General features: G+C 42.2%; 2 protein-coding genes across 4 annotated transcripts in view; both read left to right on the top strand.

Annotated features, from left to right (window-relative positions):
- LRRC69 (leucine rich repeat containing 69) overlaps positions 1 to 418 on the top strand; it is a 57,908-nt gene extending 57,490 nt beyond the window's left edge. For all 3 annotated transcript variants that reach the window (XM_038391104.2, XM_038391107.2, XM_038391102.2), the window contains one exon: positions 49 to 418. In XM_038391104.2, coding sequence (XP_038247032.1) covers positions 49 to 159 — 111 coding nt within the window. In that variant the 3' untranslated portion in view covers positions 160 to 418. The remainder of the gene's footprint in view (positions 1 to 48) is intronic.
- A 3,390-nt stretch (positions 419 to 3,808) lies between these two features.
- Positions 3,809 to 21,614, top strand: part of SLC26A7 (solute carrier family 26 member 7) — a 147,805-nt gene continuing 129,999 nt past the window's right edge. The window contains exons 1-2 of the mRNA XM_038391099.2: positions 3,809 to 3,932; positions 8,390 to 8,515. The gene's annotated coding sequence lies outside the window, so the exon portion shown is untranslated. The remainder of the gene's footprint in view (positions 3,933 to 8,389; positions 8,516 to 21,614) is intronic.

Genomic DNA, 21,614 nt, shown 5'->3' with positions numbered 1-21,614 from the left:
ATTTTTGCAATTTTTTACATTAAATTTTGTGTTTTTTTTTTTTAAAAGAAAATGAAGATAAGCAAAAACGTGCACCTCTTGCCTGTAAGGACATTGCTGTGCTCTTACAAATGCTTTAACCATCCTGGCCATGGAGTCTTTGGAATCGCTGTACCATAGAGCAGGCAAGGAATTCACTCAGTACATCAGTCAGATTGCCCTCTTTGGTATTGTTTACCCTTACCCGAGAGCTAGTTCTTAGAATTCAGTATTGTGTCTGTTCTCAATGTAAAATATATATTATGGAGAGATAATGAATTACAAAGAAATGAGCTCCATATACATAATTATTCCATTCAACTGTGTGATGCTGATGTTTTTTGGCAGACTTAACACAGCTTCTAAAAGTGGATGAATTAAACCAATGACATTGTTTAAATATGACGCAGAGTTTTATAGTGTAAATTGTAAACAGACATTGTATTGTGGCTTCGTTGACAGATGTCTTGTTATGTTCTAATGTGAAATTATTATGAAAATTTGTTTTTCTGAGAATTTAGGATCAAATTTTAAAGCTTCAAAGAAATATATGGAGAGGTGTCAAAGTGATTCTTTATATATTCTTTCATTGCCATTATACTTTTTAGAAACTTTTAGTAGTTTGTAACTTGGCACACAAATGTCTTAGCACAGGAGCAAATATGTATGAGTGCTTTAAAAATGTAAAAGAAAGATTACCAGTTTTAAGATTTTTTTTTGCATAAAACAATTTTAATTTTTAAAGAGGCACGTATACCTCATGGAAAACTTTGAGAGAACATTCTATACAGAAACAATTCTTAGATGTTTTATTTTTGTGGTTTCTTTTCTTCCCTGCTTTCTGATCCCTTTGGATGTTTTTAGATTGAAACAGGCATTTTTAAATCTTCCTCCCCTAAATTTATAATCCTCTGTTAAGGTCATAAACCTGTCCTTTGCAACTAATCATAATGTTACAAACAGGGACCCTTGTTCTGGAAAGTGCTCAAGCAATATAAGCACGAGCAGTCCTATTGATTTCAATGGGACTGTTCATGTGTTGAAAGTTAAGAATGTGGTTAAGTACCTTTCTGCATTGGATCCAGAATGATTTCAGGTAAGAATAATAAACAGGAACAGTCACATATTTAAAGAGCAAAGACTGTTTTAATACAATATGTTTCCTACCAGTAAAGAACAAGTTAACAAATGCCAAAAAACTCAAGCAGAATTTTCTCTAAATAGAATATTTTTGTGATTTTTACATTTCCATGAGGCATCAGTGGAGCACCAAAAAACATTGCTCAAGAACTTTATCTCATAATATGGTGTACTCACTTCAAGTGAAATTCATTGCAGACAGAGGGCGTGACATGGAACCAGTATGGTAATGCTGTGCAGATAGTAGTGGGTGCAGGCTCAGTGAAGAGGGGATTCACCATACCTCTCTAAAAGTACAGACAAGAAGGAGGGCATTGAGGATAGGCTAGGGAACAAACTACCAGTTCTGTGCATATGCAGATTCAGTGACTAGGAACCCCATACAGGGGGCATGGAGTAGAAGCTGCAAAAGGTCTCCATCCTCCACAGTTTCCAGGTAGGACAGTCTTATAGAATGTGACCACTCAAGCTGTGAGAGAATCCCACTTTTATTACATTATCAAAAATGAAGAAACAGATGTAGATGGAACATTGGATGCTGACATTCTGCTCTTTCACATGGATAGGACCATCTGCTTTGCATTGCACACACTTGGTATACATACTAAATATGTTCTAAATACACATTTACATCATAGGTCTCATTCAGGGCATTACATAACTAATGCCCTGAATGAATAACTGCCTGCATAATACAATCTTTCTGTTGTATTTTCTCAGTTAATAGGCACTTCAGAGAGACGTTTGGTTAGTTTGGTTTTAAAATAATTTGTTTTTAAAATAATTCAGTTTGACGCAAATTTTCTGAAGCAAGAAAAGTTAGATTCAAAGCTGCCTTAGCCGCCTCCTTTTATTGAGTGGAGTTATTTATACTTGGCTTCTAATACAATATGTGCTGCATTTTTTCCTTTTTGGCTAAGGTCCAGACTAATATTGATTTAATATCTGTAAACATCCTCTTTTGGGGAACACTACATAAAGTTTCCAACAGGATGGATTCAGTGAGCTAATAGATTTGTCCTGTCTTTAATTACAATGGTTGTATTGCCAAGGCATAAGAAGATGAGTTAAGCAGTATCAGCCTTAACTTTGAAAAGCCTTGCCTGTATCAGATGTGTCACAACCTGACTGTCACTCAGTGCCTTGTGTGTTAATTTCTTTGTGCAACTATCTGTGAAATACATAATAAGATGAACAGAACACTTCCACAACCTAGAAATGCCCTCCAGTGAAACTGCAGCTTCAAGAAACTAAAAATGCTGCATTTTTGGCCTCCCGTCATCTCCAGGGAGGGGAGTGAGACACCAGTGACCTTCATGAAGATCTTGTTTGGGTGTTAATGAGATTGCATAGTCCTTGGGAACACACTTTCCCTTTAGAGAGAGAAGGACTCCATTGGTGGTGTCCATTTGATTCATTGTGTAATCATGCTGCAGGGCAGAATCACTGACTGCTCCTGAACACCCTCTTCTGCTTAAATCAGCGTGACTAATACATGCTGTGCTTATGCTAATGTCTGTGATGTGTGGAATCACGCTCCATGCCACCAGATGAAACAGGAGAAGAATACTTTTGTGTATTTTTGTAAAGATTCATCTGAAGATGATGATAGTGACCATGACACAGAATATTCCATGGGGATTAATAGGATTTAGGGCCATCTACAACTCTCAGCTAGTCCTAGACTCCCAAATAGCATTTGTTATTACAGTGTCTGTCTCCCAGCAATGTTTTTGCCTGGAATATCTGTGGGTGTCACAAATCACAAACATCCTGCACAGTAGTGAGCTATCTGTTAAACTCCCATTTAAATCCAGTAAAAACTCCCTTGTATTCAGTGAGAGCAGGTTCTTCGTACCCAAGTCGTGAGTCCTGTGGAAGTAATATTTGCTTCCACCTTAACTCAAAAAGAAAAGGAGTACTTGTGGCACCTTAGAGACTAACAAATTTAGAATCTCAAACTACTACTATAGGTAAGTGAAATCCAGCAGGTCTGATGTAAACTGATGGGGAGTGTGAAAAATCACCTGATATTTAAGTTCCAAAGGGTATTTTACTTTCTTTGATGTTTTTCCCAGATGTCTTTCTGATATGCAGGCCTCATGTAGCACAGAAGGATTTTCAATAATCTTGCTGTTCCTGCTAGCAGGAATTAATAAAAAAGGAATGAACCAAGATGGATTACCATTGTTCTTTTCATTGTGCAGTTTATATGGCTAACTAATTATGCTTGTATACCAATGCCTGTGTGATGCTACTTATGTAACCTCCATGTTCCAACAGGCAAAGAAAATAAAAAAGTTGTAAATACCTAAGCACACTGAAGTGTCACCACTGTGATGTCATCAGAGGGCCCCTGGACATTGATCAAAGGGCCTTCATAGGACTATTAGTAAGAAGTATAGTTTCACATAATTACCAAGGAAGGACAGACTGAAAAGATTTTCAGAGTTAAATTTACATTAATCTATAATTGTGAACAAAATATTTATGCATAAATAAAATATTTGATATATGGATTTTTACAATACTAGCCTGAGTTGCAGCTTGAACACCCCTTAAAAAGGCTACTCTGCCACCGCAAAATTCTTCACATACGATACAGTCCCTGGAAGCTCCAGTGAAGTGATACCACTACAGCTGTGATATAGGCAGATGTTTGAAGACTTGGGAAACATGAAGACAGCCTGATAAGGAAGGTTGTGCAGGGGACGTAAAAACTCGGTCTATGGAGAACAAGGAAGGATCCATCCAAAGCAGATAATGGTAGTTGGGTGGGTACAGGGGTGATCTGAGTGAAGAAGCAGTAAATATCCAAGTCAATGAGGAAGAATGCCAGGCTGGTAATAGCTGGGTGGAAGGGAGATTGGTCACCAGGAATAAAGGGAGCCAATGGTAGTAAAAGAATCCCCCAAATATAAATTTGCTTCAATTTTAAATCAATCAATTGAATCTGTCATGCCTGTAGATTCTCTAATTCAAGTTGTTTACTGTATCTGGGATAGGTTGAAAAGGGACCCTATGCAAGGGGGATTTCAAGACAGCAGGCACAGAATGCTGTACTGTCTGAGCTCAGACCATGCTAGAACACTGGTGATACTTTAAAAATAGTTGATAATGTCTGACGTAACAATTGGTCACTTGAGAATGCCTTTAATGCATTTGAAGGTATGTACCAATTCTAAGGTTATAGAAATATGTTGTACTTGTATAGATTGTGACATATATTGCAGCCTATCTTTGGGACCATATGGTATTAAGTTCATGTATCACGGTGGGCCAGGGATTGTGTGCAGGTCCAGTGAGGACAGTTCCCACAGCTTCAGGAACAAAAAACAGTGGGGGTTGATTAAGGTGAATCAGCTAGGTTGTAAACACCTCCAGAGAGGAACCCTCCCAGGGAGGCTTGCGTATACTGGTTTAAACTGGGTTTTCCAGAAACTAACAGACAAAGAAAAGGGCTTTTATTGTTAAAAAAAGAAAAGAAAAGAAAAAAGCTGGGTTTAAATTGACTTGGGGCCATCTGTCTGACTCAGCAAATGGACAGGACATTCTGTCTCAGGGGTGGGGGTACTAACCCTTGAAGTGGGGTTGGAAAGACATTGGCTTTCTAGGGCCCCATAAGATTAATAGGTGACCTGTGGTAAGTATTTAGCATGAATGGACCCCAGTCAGACCTGCTGGGAAATAGCAGTGAAGTGCAGAGTGACAGCAAACCCAAATCTCTGGTCTGAAGGGAGAGAGATGTGGGTCTCTGCCCCCTAAGAGGTGATAGTTGAGAAGCCTAAACCTTGAGTGGGTACCCTCAAGGAAGAACAGGAGGGGGTCAGTTAAACCTGGAACTGTGACATACATAAGCACTTTTAAAACCAGAATATTAAAGCATTTTACAAATAATTAAACCACATAACATATATGTGAGGTAATGATGAATTAACCATTTCATTTGCACTGGGCCAAGACTGAAAATCTTGGCCCCAGCCCATAAGTCCTCCTAACAGAATTTCAAACTGTATATCCCAACATAAGTACATGTGATGGGATAGTGTGCGAAGGAGGCTAGTGGCTTCTATTGTCAGCCCACCCAGCCACCTGGTGTGGCCCTTTAAGGGCTTGGAAGGGTCCAGTAAATATACAGGGAGACCTTAGAGTCCCAGGAATGGATGATGCTTGAGGAAGGAATCTTGACACTGTATCTTTAAGGGCCTGAAGCCTTGCAGAGAGGGCAGGGCAAGGATCCTCTCACCCCATCAGTTGGGGAGGAGTCAGGAGAAGGGGACCAGTATAAAGGCTGCCTTCTCCCTCACAGCAGGGCCATGCTGTCCAGAGAAGGCGGCTGACTGACCCCTCCAGAGTGACAGGCTAACTGGAGAGAGTGTTCAGTTGAAGGGCGCTGGATAAAGCCTTGCAGCTGCCTATTCCAAGCCAGAGGCCTAAGTCACAAACCCCAGCTCAAAGAAGAGGGCTGAGGGGGAACTCCTGCCTGGAGCAGGGCGATATTGACTGCTGTAACGGTGTGAGACGAGGGACTGCTCACACACAGCCCAGCTGCTTCAGAGGAGGGCTGGGAATGGTCTTAGAGAAAGTACCTTCATGACTCAGTAAGGAGAAGCTATGAGGAATCGGCTCCAGGCAGGGATAGTAGAGACCTGGTGAAGACATCGTCAAGCCACGTGACAGTAGGGGCAGTTCAGGGAAGAAATAGAGGGATCAAAAACACCCACAGTCCTTATCTGTCTAAAACAGGGTCCTTGGGCTGGAACACAGAGGAGAAGGTGGGCTTGCATTCCCCTACCGCTCTCCCAGACCAGGAAGGGGTGAATGGGTGTTAAGAGTAAAAGGCCAAGAATGATAAGTTGCAGATAGATGCTGGAAGATGGGCTTGAAGGATTTAGATTTTGAATTTCCTATTTGGGGCTTTTTTGTTTATCCCTGCAAGGGAAATGGACTGAGCAGTGACCTGACTGGAGGGCTAAGCCAAGTATATCAACAGACCATTATTGCACAAGAACAACTAAAGAGGGTGCTAGACTGAGAGAACCCCTGCAATTGTGTACTTGGATGCTAGGAGGCACTCTGGAGGTCAGAGGTGCGATTACATACAGCTATGCCATTTAATAGACCTCTAATCAGAAAATCAGGAGCATCAAAAATTTAAAACCTCCCTCCTACATGAACAATTTCCCACCCTTACAATTCTCCATTTTCAAATGTGTGGGGGGAAAAGATGAGCTTTTCAGTATGTCATGAAGATCATCAGACTTGAGGTATTTTGGAACAAGGGAATGTATGAATTCCAAAGCCATGGGGTCCTCACAGAGTATCTGGCTGTCAGCATCTTTGCATTTAGAGCAATGGAACTTCAGCTCAAATGTTTCTGCTGATCTCATCCATGGCAGCGAGGCACAGAGAGAGTGAGAGAGGGTCTCTCAGGCAGGAAGGTCCTAAGCAATTACTTACTTAAAATGAAAATGTGTAAATGTAAAGCTAATAGATGGACTAATTTAGATACTAAATTGTTTGTAGCAAGCAAGAAATTGATTTAATGTAGCAAGGAATGATGGATCTTTGCAAAAACTGTTCTTCCCAAAAGAGTGTTAACAAGCGAGGGGTGAAAGAACTGAAGTGCATCTTTAAATATATATACCAAGGAAGAAAGCACTGGGAAGAAGTTTTACTTTGTTAGATGCACAATTACTTGTGCAAAATGCACACACAGTTCTGTGCCTATATTTGTACATGCAATTACAATGATTAAATGCACAAAAGATAATTTAGATAATTTGTGCATACTGTTAGCCTGTTGTGCAATAATTTTTTGTACAAATTAGGTATGTATTTTGACTGTGCATCTATTTTATGTGTAATCAGGCCATTTAAAAAAAATGGCTAAAATGTGAAAAAAGTTAATGCGGTTTTGGGATGCATCAGGAGAGGCATTTCCAGTAGGGATAAGGAGGTTTTAGTACCATTATACAAGGCACTGGTGAGACCTCACCTAGAATACTGTGTGCAGTTCTGGTCTCCCATGTTTAAAAAGGATGAATTCAAACTGGAGCAGGTACAGAGAAGGGCTACAAGGATGATCCGAGGAATGGAAAACTTGTCTTATGAAAGGAGACTTAAGGAGCTTGGCTTGTTTAGCCTAACTAAAAAGAAGGTTGAGGGGAGATATGATTGCTCTCTATAAATATATCAGAGGGATAAATACAGGAGAGGGAGAGGAATTATTTCAGCTCAGCACCAATGTGGACACAAGAACAAATGGGTATAAACTGGCCACCAGGAAGTTTAGACTTGAAATTAGACGAAGGTTTCTAACCATCAGAGGAGTGAAGTTTTGGAAGTTTCCCCTTCCAAGGGAAGCAGTGGGGGCAAAAGATCTATCTGGTTTTAAGATTCTACTTGATAAGTTTATGGAGGAGATGGTATGATGGGATAATGGGATTTTGGTAAGTAATTGATCTTTAAATATTCAGGGTAAATAAGACTAATCCCCTGAGATGGGATATTAGATGGATGAGATCTGAGTTACTATAGAAAATTCTTTCCTGGGTATCTGGCTGGTGAATCTTGCCCATATGCTCAGGGTTTAGCTGATCACCATATTTGGGGTCGGGAAGGAATTTTCCTCCAGGGCAGATTGGAGAGGCCCTGGAGGTTTTTCGCCTTCCTCTGTAGCATGGGGCATGGTTGACTTGAGGGAGGCTTCTCTGCTCCTTGAAGTCTTTAAACCATGATTTAAGGACTTCAATAGCTCAGACATAGGTGAGGTTTTTTGTAGGAGTGGGTGGGTGAGATTCTGTGGCCTGCTCTGTGCAGGAGGTTGGACTAGATGATCAGAATGGTCCCTTCTGACCTTAGTATCTATGAATCTATGAATAATGTTTAATCAAAAGATAATACTTTAGTTTTGAATCATTATACTTACAACATCCTAGAAATATGTAGCTCTTTCCTGATCAATTACAAAGGAAAATTTCAGTCAAATCTATAGGTAGATACTTTAATTATTTATCCTTTGAAAATACTTAAGATCAAGAGGGACGCTCCTATATAATCCATCAGTCTTGTGGTAAACAAAAGGAATGTGAAATAAGGGCTAGTGACAAAACTTAGGCATGTACAAAAGGCAGAAGATTTTTTTTAATGGGTGTTTTGATCAGAAATGCACAATCTTGTACAGATTTGGTCCTTTAATGAGCCATCTATTTTTTTATTTTTATGACAGACCAAGGATCTAGCACACTGATTGTATGTTCAGAGTTGCAGTGCACATTGGATTGTTTTAATTCCTGTTGCTGAGAGAGAAACAACTGGTGCAGTAAAAGCAAGATTCCTGATTGCAAAGTACTAGGCAAGTACACCATAAGTTTCTATTTGGATTGGTTTCTTTCTAGCGCAATGGAAGACTTGGAGGAAATAATTTACAAACAGCTGACTGATATGACCTACTTTAAAATGTTTTAAACCTGACATAATCATTTCATATGAGTCTATTTGATAAATAGAGGCTTCAGCCCTTTTGCATAAGTCATAATTTGAGGTTTCTGAGGTAAACAAAGGAGGCGCAGTCCAATTGTGTTAGATATATCCATTTCCTCAGATGATTTTCTTTTTCAATAGTATAGTTATTTAGAAAATCACTTACTCAAAACTATTTCTACCCTCCTATATTTATTTTTGAGAACCAATAAATGCTGTTATAGTTCAGGATACTATTAATAGTAGGTTTCAGAGTAGCAGCCATGTTAGTCTGTATTCACAAAAAGAAAAGGAGTACTTGTGGCACCTTAGAGACTCTAAGGTGCAACAAGTACTCCTTTTCTTTTTATTAATAGTACATTATTCCAACAGGACTCTTTATGTTTTAGTATTACTGATTTCTTAATGTCAGCAATAGCATAGCCTTGTGTACAGTATTTTTGATTTGCATTTTTATATGCTACTAATTAGCAATTCAGCAAAAAACATCTTCAGTAAGGAAAAGAGCGTGTAAGACTTGCTGAGCTCATGTTACAAAGTTAGCCTTGGATGCTTTATTTAGAGCATACTGTGAATTCTTCATTTTGAAAGATGGGTACGTTTCTGAAGTGTTTACTTTGCTCTACACAGTAGCAGTCTCAGAAATAAAGTTTCATATATTTATAGTTTACAATGGAAACAGAAAACTAAAATAAATGATTATTGTGCTTTGTTTAAATAACACATTTAGTTTAGACATTTTCAGTGATCCTTCTAATAGTTTATAGGTCTCTAGACTATATCTAGGCATTCTTCTTTGAATGCATTTGGCTGACAGACTGGAACTTCACTGGTTCCAGAAAGTAATCTAGAATAAAGGGTACTGGCTATATTATTACTAACTTAGACCTGTGGCCCATTACAAATTTTTCTTTTGAGTGGCTTTGTTTTCTGCCTCAATTATAAAAATAATCATCATTATTGTTTATATTACAATAGCATCCAGAGGCTTCAGTTCAGATTAGGGCCCCATTATGGTAGCCACTGTCCAAAGACGTAAACAAAAGATGGCTCCTGTTGTATAGAGCCAACAGTCTAAATAGACAAGACAGATAATGGGTGGTAGGGGAAAACAGAGGCACAGATGGGTGAAGTTCTTTGCCCTGTATCACACAACAGATCAGTGGTTGGGCTGGGAAATAGAACCAGGTTCTCTTGAGTCCTAGTCCAGCGTTTTATCCACAACTAGACTACACTGCTTTTCAGTGTGTCCAAACTATAGAATGTCCTTTCAGCTCTTTCTCTAGAGGAACTCCAATAGTACATAGAAATGAATTGGTTTATAACAGTACTGCACACTATTTTGTTGGAGAGCCAAAATGTGTATGTGAATGGCAATGGGAGTATAGTGTCATTAATGCTCTAAAACAGCAGAAATCCATAGGCAACACTATACTTGCTTTATTGCCACTATACTTGCCACTTAAGTTTGACACAATATTTTGTAAAACACCACAGCAGCAATATCCATCAGATAGAATCATAGAAAGCTGAGCTGGAATTGCCCAGTACATCAGTCACTCCATGTTTTTACCCCCCCCCCCCATACATATAGAATCCTGCGGAGCAATGACTTCGCAAAAAAATTCGTGGGTGGTGTTGGATAACCAGCTGAACATGAGCTCTTTGTTGGACTCTTTGGCCAAAAGAGCTAATGCCATCCTGGGATACACAAGCAGGGTAGGAGTAGAGAGTCTATTTTGCCTCTGTATTTGGCACTGGTGCAACTGCTGCTGGAATACTGTGGACCAGTTCTGGTGCCCACAATTCAAGAAGAATGTTGATAAATTGAAGAGGGTTCAGTGAATGATTAAAGGATTAGAAAACATGCCTTCTAGTGATAGACTCAAGGAGCTCAATCTGTTTAGTTTAACAAAGAGAAGGTTAAGGGGTGACTTGATCACACTCTATAAGTACCTACATGGGGAACAAATATTTAATAATGGGCTTTTCAGTCTATCGGAGAAAGGTATAGTATGATCTAATGGCTGGAAGTTGAAATGAGACAAAATCAGACTGGAAATAAGGCGTAAATTTTTGACAGTGAGAATAATTAAACCATTGGAACAGTTTATCAAGGGGCGTGATAAAATTTTTTCTATCATGTCAATTTTAAAATTAAGATTGGATTTTTTTCCTAAAAAGTATGCTCTAGGAATTATTTTGGGGAAGTTCTGTGGCCTGTGTTATATAGGAGGTCAGACTAGGTGATCAAAATGGTTCCTTTTGGCCTTGTAATCTATGCATCTTTCAACAGAATTGAAACTCTGAAACCCGGCAACAGAGGATCTGAAAATGACTTTCTGAATAGCATATACTCTTTTCAGTTAGTGCATACCTTAGGGGAGAAACGATAACCCTTCCCCATCGATGTTATGGCCACTGGTTATGCTGGGTAGCTCTCCTTTTGGAGCTCATCAGCACTGCGCCAGGAACCAATATAAGAGTTACTTTATCGTTAACATTCTATCTACTGTAACAGAGCACCAGGGTGATCCAAGCAGTGAGCAGAATTATGTTGGAAAATGAGAACAATTATGTTTTTCTCTTGAGAGAATTTCTTTAGCTTGTTTCTTTGTTTTGTTTTAATTTTTTTTTTGTAATACTCATTCCTGAGAAAGGTGTGTTTTAGGCTTTGGCTTTGTTTGGTATTTATCTAGGTATTTATATAGCTGCCATCACCATAGTATCTGAGTGCCAGCAAGAACAGGATTCTGCCAGTGAGAATGCTTAGAGTCTGGGAGTTCAAATTTGGGTCTCTATCTATTTTAGGGTATGTGGCCCCCATTATAGACTCATAGACTTTAAGGTCAGAAGGGACCATTATTATCATCTAGTCTGACCTCCTGCACAATGCAGGCCACAGAATCTCACCCACCCACTCCTATAATAAACCCCTAACCTATGTCTGAGCTATTGAAGTCCTCAAATCAGGGTTTAAAGACTTCAAGGTGCAGAGAATCCTCCAGCAAGTGATCCATGCCCCACGCTCCAGAGGAAGGTGAAAAACCCCCAGGGCCTCTGCCAATCTGCCCTGGAGGAAAATTCCTTCCCGACCCCAAATATGGCAATCAGCTAAACCCTGAGCATGTGGGCAAGACTCACCAGCCAGACACCCAGGAAAGAATTATCTGTAGTATCTCGGATTCCACCCCATCTAACATCCTGTTATAGGCCGTTGGGCATTTTTACTGCTAATAGTCAAAGATCAGTTAATTGCCAAAATTAGGCTATCCCATCATACCATTCCCTCCATAAACTTACCAAGCTTAGTCTTGAAGCCAGATATGTCTTTTGCCCCCACTGCGCCCCTTGGAAGGCTGTTCCAGAACTTCACTCCTCTGATGGTTAGAAACCTTCGTCTAATTTCAAGTCTAAACTTCCTGATGGACAGTTTATATTATGATAGTATCTGAGTGCCCGACAATACCACTGTTGCGATAATGAAATGCTATTATCCACATTTGACAGATGGGCAGCTCAGTCAGAGAGAAACTAAATTATTTGGCCAAGGTCACACAGGAAGTCTGTGTCAGAACAGGGAATTGAATCCACAACTCCTAAGTCCCAGGCTAGTGCCCCTAATCACTGGACTATCCTTCCTTCACAGCCCTGTGTGCTACAGATGTTTTAGGACATGGAGGGGGAAGTGGTCTCTGAGGTACCCATGTCCCAATTTGTTAAGGGTTTTGTATTTTAGGATTGGGATTTGGAAATTTGGTTAAGTGCATGGAAATTCAGTGGAGTTTGCAAAACCTATCTATGATGTGTCAGAGCTAGTCTTTATGTGCTGCTGAACGATGTACTAATTGCAGCCTTTTTGTGCTGGTCACTTTCAATGCTACGTAAATTGTACTGCAGCACTAATTTGGAATTCCTCAAGATTGAATGATCACTGTTGGCTAAAATGTCTTCTAAGAGAAGAGGGTGTGGGAGGTGTGGTTTTCTAGTTAAATGAAAATAGAAGGCATTTCTGGCTACCATGACAGTATTCATGTCCAAAAGCAGTAAAGAATCCAGTATGACCCTGAGGCATGGTACAACCATAACAATCTACTCTCTGATTCCTTCTGTCATTGTGGTTAGTGTGTTGGCAAGCTACTTAACATATTAGATTCCTGGGTACAATTGCAGAAACAGCCATGGACTAGCTCTGCAGCTGAGACTATGGGAGGATTCCTTTACTCTTACAGCTTTTCCTCTGTAGCAACACCCAATGCACAGCACAGAATTTGGATAGAGAGCATTTGAATCTTAAGAATAAATTGATGAAAATGGCAAGTCAGAGCTAAAATAGGAAATGGAAAGGAATTCAAGATCTCTTATTGGGCAGAACAACCTCCGTCAAAGTGAAGACTCTCCCAGAAGTGTTTGTTTTAGGTATAACCTCACCAGTAAGTCTTGTGGCCACAGAGCAGAAAGGGCTTATTTGAGAAATGTGGTAAGTCTTATCAAGCCCATTGTGAGAGATGTGCCTTCTCTGATAAACAGAATTATTTTTGGGTCCTAACAACTTGACTTCAAGGAAATGAAAATCAGTTGTAGGGACAGATATAGCTGGTGGAAAATATAGTGTTGCTGTTAAGATATTTGTTGTGGGTTGCCCAGGGTAGACATACAAATGGAGTTCTCTGGTCACACCCATTTTGGGGCTGACTAAAAGGATTTGGTGTACAGTTGCCAAGAAGTTAACAATGTTCACATCCCTCTTCTTCTATCAGGAGAAACCCGGGGCTTTTACCAAACGTGAACCAGTCCATAGCATTTGTGGAGCCAATGGACTAAGGTCAATGGAGCAGCTTTTTAGGAGAATCAAGAAAACACTTGAAAACACTGGTCTGGACCAGTGGCTTGCAAACCAGAGTGGTTTCTGGTTGAGATAGTCTAGACTAAAGGTTGGATAATTATTTTAGGGTGTGTTTCCCTTTTATTAGTCCTGTAGCACCTAGGAGCCCTAGTCATGGACCAGAATCCCATTGTGCTAGGCAGGAGTAACGTCATTATTAAACCACAACAAACAGAGAGCAAAAAATGGTCCCTGTACTGAAGAGTTTACAAGCTTAATAAACCAGACAGGGTGGGGGAAGAGACATAACACACAAGCAAAGTGAACGAGATGATAGCGACAAATGTCTGTCGTGCTAGTTCCAGGATTATTTTTGGTGGGTTCAGGTAAGAGGGGATCAGTTAAAGGGAAGAGAGAAGGGACACTGAATGGAAGGAGGCTGAGCGGGGCCAGGGCAGGGGAGAAAAGGGTGAGAGGAGTGAAGCTGAGGTGAAGAGAAAGAGACTGTGAAGGAGGGGGAAGGTTGGAGCAAATAGTTAATCAGCACAGGGCAGAGAAAGTCCAGCCAAATCTGTAGAAAGTTCTCTCAGTGTCCAGAGGTGCCTGCGTTGGCTGCTTCTGCCCTTACAGGCTGGCTGGAGTCTCTGGCTGACTCCTTTTTGCAGCTTTCTCCCAAGCCCACATGGCAGGGTAGAAGGGGCCACTCACCTGGATTTGGAAGGTAATTCTTTATCTAATGGACCCAAGGGGAACACTTTTGTTGTGTTTATTAAATAATGGCTGTTTTAAGATAATGGGCTAAATGGCGCAAACCTGACATAGGGAGCTCTAAAATACATCCCCAGAGTGCACTTTGCACCAACAAAACCTGATTAGTCAGCGGAGACATCCGCTTTTAGGGTTTCCAACTTTCTACTCGCACAAAACCAAACACCCTTGCCCTGCCCACTGCCCCACCCCTCCTCAGAGGCCTTGCCCCCACTTACTCCATCCCCCACATCACTCGCTCTCCCCACACTCACTCACTCACTCACTCACTTTCACTGGACTGGCTTGGGCTTGGGAATGGGAGGGGGTGAGGGCTCCGGCTGGAGGTGTGAGCTCCGGGGTTGGGCCAGAAATGAGGAGTTCAGGGTGAGGGCTAAGGCAGTGGGTTGGGATGCAGGAGGGGGTGAGGACTCTGGCTGGGGGTGTGGGCTCTGGGGTGGGGCCTGGAAGAGAAGTTTGGGTACAGGAGGTGGCTCCAGGCTGGGGGGGGTGTAGCCCGAGGGGTTCGGAGTATGGGAGGGGGCTCTGAGTTGAGGCAGGGGGTTGGGGCGTGGGAGTGGGTATGGGCTTTGGGATGGGGATGTGGGTTCCAGTGTGGTTCCAGAAATGAGGGGGTCAGGGGGCAGGAGGGGGCTCTGGGCTTGGGCTGAGGGGTTTGGAGTGTGGGAGGGGGCTCTGGGCTGGGGCAGAGGGTTTGGTTGCGGGGGGGTGAGAGCTTTGGCCGTGGGTGCGGGCTCCGAGTGGGGGTCCAGGCTCTGGGGGTGGTGCTGCAGATGAGTGGTTTGGGGTGTAGGAGGGTGTTCTGGGCTGGGGCAAGATGGTGTTCAGAGGGCGGGAGGGGAATCAGGGCTGGGGCAAGATGTTGGGGCATGGGTTGGGGTTAGGGGTGCAGGATCTCGGTGGTGCTTACCTCTGGAAACTCCAGGAAGCAGTGGCATGTTGCCCCCTCTGGCTCCTAGGCGGAGGTGCAGACAGATGGCTCTGCGCGCTCCCTCGTCCGTAGGTACCACCCCTGGAGCTCCCATTGGCTGTGGTTCTTAGCCAATGGGTGCTGCAGAACTGGCGCTTGGGGCGGAGGCAGTGCACAGAGCCCCCTGGCTACCCCCAAGTCTATGAGCTGGAGGTGGGACATCCCGCTGCTTCCGGGAGCTGCGCAGAGCCATGGCAGGCAGGGTGCCTGCCTTAGTGCTGCTGACTGAATTTTTAATGGCCTGGAGTCTTTTCAGGGTCCCTTTTCGACTGGGTGTTCCGATTGAAAATTGGACACCTGGCAACCCTATCCACTTCGGGCTGCGAGTGTTTTCATCTCTGCCTTGCCTCTGATTTATGCTACATGGGAGACGGGAGGGTTCAGCTTTAGTTTACACTAGGAACTGTTTACAGGTGGCTCACTAGTAGACATTTAAGGGAACAACTGCATCATCAGATTTTCTCTTTCCTGGTGTTTCAACGCCATATGGTTATGGGATCTACTGCCTTCTCAAAGGCTATAAGTAGAGTTGTAGCTGTTTTCCTGCTGCTCATTTTGGTCCAGTGGCAGAGTTCCTGTTACTGTGTATGAGATACTTAGCAGTGGCTGACAAAGGAGGTGCTGTCGTCATCATGAATAGGTCGGAATATGAACAAGAGGCTACTAGGCAGCACTCCAACACCACTTTCTACAAGCCATTACCCTCTGATCCCATTGAGGGTTACCAAAAGAAACTACACCATTTGCTCAAGAAACTCCCTGAAAAAGCACAAGAACAAATCCGCACAGACACACCCTGGAACCTCGACCTGTGGTATTCTATCTGCTACCCAAGATCCATAAACCTGGAAATCCTGGGCGCCCCATCATCTCAGGCATTGGCACCCTGACAGCAGGATTGTCTGGCTATGTAGACTCCCTCCTCAGGCCCTACGCTACAGCGCTCTCAGCTATCTTCGAGACACCACTGACTTCCTGAGGAAACTACAATCCATTGGCGATCTTCCTAAAAACACCATCCTAGCCATTATGGATATAGAAGCCCTCTACACCAGCATTCCACACAAAGATGGACTACAAGCCATCAGGAACAGTATCCCCGATAATGTCTCGGGTAACCTGGTGGCTGAACTTTGTGACTTTGTCCTCACACATAAATATTTCACATTTGGGGACAATGTATACCTTCAAATCAGCGGCACTGCGATGGGTACCCGCATGGCCCCACAGTATGCCAACATTTTTATGGCTGACTTAGAACAACGCTTCCTCAGCTCTCGTCCCCTAATGCCCCTACTCTACTTGCGCTACATTGATGACATCTTCATCATCTGGACCCATGGAAAAGAAGCCCTTGAGGAATTCCACCATGATTCAACAATTTCCATCCCACCATCAACCTCAACCTGGACCAGTCCACACAAGAGATCCACTTCCTGGACACTACGGTGCTAATAAGCGATGGTCACATAAACACCACCCTATATCAGAAACCTACTGACCGCTATTCCTACCTACATGCCTCTAGCTTTCATCCAGATCACACCACACGATCCATTGTCTACAGCTAAGCTCTACGATATAGCCGCATTTGCTCCAACCCCTCAGACAGAGACAAACACCTACAAGATCTCTATTATGCATTCTTAAAACTACAATACCCACCTGCTGAAGTGAAGAAACAGATTGCCAGAGCCAGAAGAGTACCCAGAAGTCACCTACTACAGGACAGGCCCAACAAAGAAAATAACAGAACGCCACTAGCCATCACCTTCAGCCCCCAATTAAAACCTCTCCAACGCATCATCAAGGATCTATAATCTATCCTGAAGGACGACCCATCACTCTCACAGATCTTGGGAGACAGGCCAGTCCTTGCTTACAGACAGCCCCCCAACCTGAAGCAAATACTCACCAGCAACCACACACCACACAACAGAACCACTAACCCAGGAACCTATCCTTGCAACAAAGCCCGTTGCCAACTCTGTCCACATATCTATTCAGGGGACACCATCATAGGGCCTAATCACATCAGCCACACTATCAGAGGCTCGTTCACCTGCGCATCTACCAATGTGATATATGCCATCGTGTGCCAGCAATGCCCCTCTGCCATGTACATTGGTCAAACTGGACAGTCTCTACGTAAACGAATAAATGGACACAAATCAGACGTCAAGAATTATAATATTCAAAAACCAGTCGGAGAACACTTCAGTCTCTCCGGTCACACGATTACAGACCTGAGAGTGGCTATCCTTCAACAAAAAAGCTTCAAAAACAGACTCCAACGAGAGACTGCTGAATTGGAATTAATTTGCAAACTGGATACAGTTAACTTAGGCTTGAATAGAGACTGGGAGTGGATGGGTCATTACATAAAATAAAACTATTTTCTCATGTTATTTCTCCCCCCACCCCACCCCAACTGTTCCTCAGACATTCTTGTTAACTGCTGGAAATGGCCCACCTTGATTATCACCACAAAAGGTTTTCCTCCTTCCCCGCCTCCTTCCTGCTGGTAATAGCTCATCTTAAGTGATCACTCTCCTTACAGTGTGTATGATAAAACCCATTGTTTCATGTTCTCTGTGTGTGTATATAAATCTCCCCACTGTATTTTCCACCAAATGCATCTGATGAAGTGAGCTGTAGCTCACGAAAGCTTATGCTCAAATAAATTTGTTACTCTCTAAGGTGCCACAAGTACTCCTTTTCTTTTTAGCAGTGAATGTGACTGATATCTTGCTAGTCTTACAGCAGGTCAGCTCTGTAACTATCTTTAATTTCTCTTGACTTGCTCAGCAATGAATGCATTTATAATATATTAAGTAAGTCTCTTTTAGCAAGTATCAAACTTCAGTTTCTACATACGATGCCGTTTAATTGTACAGCTAATATTGCCCAGTTTAGAAAACCTTGTTTATAGAGCCAACCACTGTGGACGCTGTCCTTGTGATCCTATTCATATAGCATGATCAACACTAATGTACCTAACAAACCACTGGATGTCACTGTTGCTTCATGCAGTGTTGTAGCTGTGTTGGTCCCAGGATATTAGAGACAAAAGGGGGTGATGTAATATCTATTACTGGACCAACTTCTGCTGGGGTGTGTGTGTGTGTGTGTGTGTGTGTGTGTGTGTGTGTGTGTGTGTGTGTGTGTGTGAGAGAGAGAGAGAGAGAGAGGCTTTCAAGCTTACTCAGAGCTCTTCTTTGGGGCCTGGAGGAGACAACCTGAAGAAGAGTTCTGTGTTAGCTTGAAAGCTTGTCTCTCTCACCAACAGAAGTTGGCCAATAAAAGATATTACCTCACTCATTGTTGCTTCACACAGTTATTGAAAAACGCAACATAATTAACCTAGCAATGTGGAAAATCTTGTTTAGAGACAAGCCTAGGGTGACCAGATAGCAAGTGTGAAAAATCAGGACGGGGGTGAAGGGTAATAGGCACCTCTGTAAGAAAAAGCCCAAATATTGTGACATTTGTTCACCCTAGACAAGGCTAAGCCATAAAGTCACATCAGGACTTGAACTTTTCCACAATCAGGCTGGTTGGATCTGGGTTTTTGTTGTGGGCTGTTCTCTAGGTTTCATAAGGTCTTGTGATAATTCTGACTGATGTGTATTAAATGAGCTATTAGTGTCAGACATGGCAGATCTTGAAGTATTATATGGTGAAGGGGCTGTTTTATCTTTCAATGAAATCTTTTCTTTCAGGGGTTTGGGATTTCATTAATTAGATACTGTTAGGGTCAAATTTAACAATGTATAATGTTTTGGTCCAGAGTATACATGTTATTAAAAACAGGTTTCATTTATTTTCTTAGAGTTGTCCAAATAAATAAATTTGGACGTTTTGGAGCTAATGGATTATGTAGGCTTTCAGTACACAGACATAAATAGAGAAATAGAAGACTGCATACAGTTTTTGATAGCAGCTATGAGCATGTGTAAATATCTGGAACTTCAGTTGTTTAGTTCAATGTTCTATATAGTACATGTGATCTATAACATTTTTTCCCTGCATGGACTTCAAGTTCATTCAGTAAATGTTTAATATTTTTAAAAGTACTAATTTTGTCATGGCTTTTCTGTTGCTCCATTTTTCAGCGTTCTGTTGTAAGCATGCCAATAGGTTGTGTAGTACTCTATCATATGCTTCATCCTTAATGCTGGGATTGTGCAAACTGTTTGACTTGAACTGGAAACGTATTTGATCAGCCTTGGCTGAATTCAGCTTTCATTCTCAAAACTGCCTGTGGTTGGTTAAACTTATGTTGTGTCTGCGAACTGTCCTTCAAAGCTTTTTTTAGAATTCTTTACCTTTGTCCATGAATATTGGTGGCTGCTGTTTGGTGAATATAGAGTACAAATTTTCTTCTTGGGAAAAGTTACAATGGGCAAGTCATGTTAATATCTAGCAAGTGACTCTTCCTACCTCTGGTGGTAATAAAATCTGTAAAGTACATTCAGACCAATGTGACTGAACATCAGCATGTAACAACCTGTTGAACTTGAACTTGCCTGTGAGATTGCACCCACATTCCACCATGGGTGAATCAAGTTAATTCAAACCCAAATTGTTTCAAGGGCCTGCAAACCAGTTTTGACACACAAGAGCTTCCTACACAAGTTATTCCCAAGTAGAGGAGTCACTTATAAGTCACTCTTTTCCTGGGATTCTTTTGTTGGGAGTGATGTGTTGGTTCTCCCATTCCATAACAGAGCCAGATTATCACTTCCCCTAAACCCATGTATCCTCCAGCCAAGAGATTTATGCAGATCTTGGGGATCAGCTGGAGGTAAGGGCCATCCTCACTGAAGTACTATGTCTCTCCAGTAAACCTCCAGATCCAGGTTTAAGTCCGTACTCCAAAGCAGACAAATCATGGATTTGAAGTATCTTGGTTTCTCAAATCTCAGGTGAGTGGTCTAATCACCACACTACTGGCTATTCTGGGGCTGGGGGGGGGGTCAGGCTCTGTATCTCCCCTCAGAAATGAAATTCCATCCTGGACCTGAGAAACCTTCCTGACAGAATTTTCATGAAAACTGATATGTTTCCATGAATTATTTTGGTTTCAATGGAAAAAAATTAGTTGAAATTTAGCTCTAGTCTGTGGAGAGGGCTCTGATATATTGCCATTCTTAGTATCATTCTTATTATTGCCTCTAATGAAAGAGGTACTTTAATGTGCTCAGGGTGACTAATAAGGACAGTATTGTTAGGATCAATCCTGATATAATCCATTTTCTACTCCTGAAATGTAAATCCCTGCAGTAAAATGCAGTTTCTATTAAAATTCCACATTTGTACTGGAACTCAAAATTCTTATGAAAAGAATCTATTTTCTCTCTTCTTGACCCAAGGAGTTCAGTCATCCTCTAGCCAACTATGTTTATGTTCCAGAATTAAATTCAACATTGTAGTTATGTTCCTGAAAAATGCTACTTTAAGCGAAATGATGTTAAGTGAATCCAATTTCCCCATAAGAATTAATGTAAATAGCGGGGATTAGGTTCCAGGGAAATTTTTTTCGCCAGACAAAAGACTATATTTTATATATATGTATATACACACACACATATACACAGTATAAGTTTTAAACAATTTAATACTGTACACAGCAATGATGATTGCGAAGCTTGATTGAGGTAGTGGAGTCAGAGGTTGGAAGAGGGTGGGGTATTTCCCAGGGAATGCCTTACTGCTAATTGATGAACTAGCACTCAGCTGAGCCCTTAAAGATTAACACATTGTTGTTAATGTAGCCTCATACTCTACAAGGCAGCACAAATGAAGGGAGGGGAGACAGCATGGCAGACAGAGACACACACTTTGTGAGTGAGAGAGAGAGAGAGGTGTTACCCCTTTAAGTATGCTGACTCTAAGTACATTGCCTTTTTAAGTAGATCAGCAAGCTGAGTCAGCAGCTGCTGCCAGCAAGCTCCCTCTGTCATGAACCTTGTTGTGTCCTCCCCTGCTCTTGGAGATAGGGTACAGGAGCGGGAGGAGACAATTAGCACCCCTCTCACATTAGCACCCCTCTTCCCCCCCGGCCCTGCACAGCAAGCAGGAGCTCCCAGGAGCAGCTCCAAGGCAGAGGGCTAGAGCAGCACTTGGCAGTGGGGGGAGGGACAGCTGAACTGCCCAGCAATTGATAGCCTGCTGGGTGGCTATGCACAGGGAACTATATATACACCTCTACCCCAAAATAACACGACCCGATATAACACGAATTCGGATATAATGCGGTAAAGCAGTGCTCCAGGGGGGCGGGGCTGCGTACTCTGGCGGATCAGCGCGTCACCGTGTCTGGCTCCGACATGCTGCTCTGAGCGGCGAATTAAGGGTGCCAGGCCTGGGCCGAGGGGTTGCATAAGGGGTAGAGGGTCTCGGGGG

The sequence above is a fragment of the Dermochelys coriacea genome, chromosome 2 (assembly GCF_009764565.3).
Source record: "Dermochelys coriacea isolate rDerCor1 chromosome 2, rDerCor1.pri.v4, whole genome shotgun sequence".
Taxonomy (NCBI): Eukaryota; Metazoa; Chordata; order Testudines; family Dermochelyidae; genus Dermochelys; species Dermochelys coriacea.
This window is presented reverse-complemented; position numbering and strand designations above follow the sequence as displayed.